At 38.7% G+C, this 3,042-nt stretch overlaps 1 protein-coding gene across 1 annotated transcript in view; it reads left to right on the top strand.

The window, feature by feature from the left end:
* The first annotated feature begins 245 nt into the window (after positions 1-245).
* RYR2 (ryanodine receptor 2 (cardiac)) overlaps positions 246-3,042 on the top strand; it is a 620,934-nt gene continuing 618,137 nt past the window's right edge. Inside the window, 2 exon segments of the mRNA XM_011976391.1 lie at positions 246-335; positions 1,166-1,285. Coding sequence (XP_011831781.1) covers positions 246-335; positions 1,166-1,285 — 210 coding nt within the window.

Raw genomic sequence — 3,042 nt, 5'->3', positions numbered from 1 at the left:
ACCGCGCCCAGCCATATAGCATATTCTTTAGGTTAGCTAAAAAAAAAAAAAAAACCTTGCTGTCTGCTTTTGAGGCTTTATTCCCATCACCTATGCCCTGCCATACTACCTTGGTGAAGGGCTTCTAGAATATACTTGTGTATCCCTTTTCTGTCTAATTAGAAGGGTTGATGATTATATTGTTTTTTTACTACTCTGTTATGTTTTCTTTTGTTTCTTTGAGGTTGAGATGTCAAAACACGTAAATGGTCAGACTTTTTAGGCCCTTGCCACATAGAACCTGTATTTTCCATTTACTTACTGTGCATTTGGTGCCTTTGTATGCTAGTCATTACGTAAGGTGCTTTATCGGATTTACTTCATCATTTTAGAAATTCAGTACTTCGCCTCACATCATATAACCTAGTACCTGGTGAGCTGGGATGGGAATCCAGATCTTGCTTGTTCTACAGTCCATGATTCCTGCAGCACTCGCGCTGCCTGTATTGAGTCCTCCTAATTTTCATCTTTCTCCATGTGCAGTTTCTTCAGTAACCTTGCTTAACTAATTGATTGGAAAGCTGTTTTGGCTTTCAGAGGACTGAAATAAGAAATTGTCTCTCCACGCGTTCTTAAGCAACCCAGGATCCTTTCAGATGTGCTCAAGCAACTAATGCGTGGTTGAACTAAGATGACTTTTGCCATCACTTTGAACTGAGGAAGTTCTGTTATTGACCTGTTTTCCGGTGTGAGTTTTGAAATGACACGTGTGCCTGCTATTAGAATCTGTTCCATTCTTGATGATACTTGGTGTCCTAGAAATATGTCAGACAATTGCTTGTTAATTTTGATGACTAAAATAGTGATAATAATATGAAAATCCTGTATTTTACTTTTATTTGTTCAGGTTGCCTCTGAGATCAGTCAGTACAATCAGAAAACTGCTAATTGCCTTGAGTGGCTGTAGCTCCCCTCTTCTCCCCCACCCAATTGCTTTTTTGCAAATAAAAAGTACATTAGGGACTGATTCTGTAGGGGTTTCTTTTGGTTGTTTTTTTGACAGTAGTTTTTACATTGCGCACAGATTTTTTAAATGCACTAAAATAATGTTCTTCAAGATCTAATTTGGACTGTGGAGTCATGTCAGGTCTCACTTATTTTTCCCTCCCTTTCTCCCCCTTTGCAGGATGATGAAGTGGTTCTGCAGTGCACCGCAACCATCCACAAAGAACAACAGAAACTATGCTTGGCAGCAGAAGGATTTGGCAACAGACTTTGTTTCTTGGAGTCCACTTCCAATTCCAAGGTGGGATGAAGTCTTTCAAGGCTATTCAAATATGCAAGTTTTACTAGTGGCATTGAAGTTATTTATGAGCTCTCTACTATTTTCTGTGGAACACATACTATATAAATGAAAGGGATATAAAAATGTTTTCAACTCCATTTTGCTGATTTTTAATTGAGTCTCTTCTGGGTACAAAGAACTAGGGATAAGATTGTTAGCAAGAACACGGAAAGTCCTTGCCCCATGATGTTTATATTCTGGTAGAAAAGCAAACAAGTAAATAAATGGTGTAATTTGAAAACTGATAAGGGCTAGGAGGATTGAATGGATTATAGTCTTAGGCTCATTATATTTTTTATAAGATAGACTTTCAATTTTCTGTATTAACAAAAAGTCAAAACTCTAGATCCCAGTTCATGTTTAAAATAGGTAAACCTGGGTATAGATATAGTTCACACAGATATATCTGGATTTGACTTTCATTGGTAGAAAATGGGATATGGCTTTTTTTCCTCAAAGTGGTATCTCTTGCATTGATCCTAAAGGGGAAAGGACAGAACGATTGTCAGCAGTAAGTAGTCAGACACTGTAAATTATATATGTACTCTTGGAAATGAGCCCAGAAATATCTTAAGCTATGGAATTTTAAAATCAAAGGCAGAACTAACTTTTGGAGACAACCACTCCTAGGATATTTATTTTTTTAGGCTGATCTTTGCCTAAAAGAGAATGGTTCATAATATCAACATAGATTTTCTTGCAGAAATATAAACACTTAAATCTGTTGATATGTTTTGATTCATTATTCCTGATTCCTAACTGTGGATATTTACTGTACATTCTGTATATGAATGAATTTTCATCTGTGTCTCTATATTTCAGAAGTTAGAAGTTGAGGTTTTACTTTTAGGAACTATTCACTTTGAGACAGACCCACCTTGTAATTATTAAAAATTCAGGGAGAAATGAGGAATTATCAAGAAGGCATAGTTTTTCATCTCTTTGAATCTCCACATAAAACCAGACAGATCTATGAAGAGGGCGAAACTCACACCCACAGACAACACAGTATCCAAGACAAACTAAGTGGCAAGTTATTCCTACATATGGTGTCAGTAAATGTACAGGAGGAAGTGCAAGAGAGGCGACATGATTTCTATTGTCTCTGAAAGTCAGTGACAAATCCTTGCTGGAAACTGTGGTGGGCCAATGTGAAAACAGCAACCACTCCAGGCATGGTGGCTCACGCCTGTGGTCCCAGCACTTTGGGATCCAAGGCAGATGGATCACTTGAGGTCAGGAGTTCAAGACCAGTCTGGCCAACATAGCGAAACCCTGTCTCTATTAAAAATACAAAAATTAGCTGGGTGTGGTGATGCACACCTGTAATCCCAGCTACTTGGGAGGCTGAGGCAGGAGAATCGCTTGAACCCAGGAAGCGAAGATTGCGGTGAGCCAAGATCGCACCACTGCACTCCAGCCTGGATGATAGAGCAAGATTCTGTGGAAAAGAAAAGACAAAGAAAAAGAACTAAGAGGGAGCAAAGGAGCCATGGCATAGTGAGGTGAGATGTTTCTGGTGTAACGTTGGCCCTATGGACTTTTATAACTAACCATGTAAAGCTCTCTTACAGGTCAAAGCCCTCCTCTGAGGAAACATTGCAGGGGTGATAGAGGCAAAGGATAGAGAAGGATCAAATGAAAAACAAACAAAAAAATAGAGGAGGGAAACAGAACCCATAGATTTCATAAGATGCCATGTTTCAAGTAGTGGGGAG

The sequence above is a fragment of the Mandrillus leucophaeus genome, unplaced genomic scaffold, assembly GCF_000951045.1.
Source record: "Mandrillus leucophaeus isolate KB7577 unplaced genomic scaffold, Mleu.le_1.0 Scaffold165, whole genome shotgun sequence".
In the NCBI taxonomy this organism is placed as follows: domain Eukaryota; kingdom Metazoa; phylum Chordata; class Mammalia; order Primates; family Cercopithecidae; genus Mandrillus; species Mandrillus leucophaeus.
The sequence above is the reverse complement of the archived record's forward strand: the minus strand, read 5'-3'. Positions and strand labels throughout refer to the sequence as shown.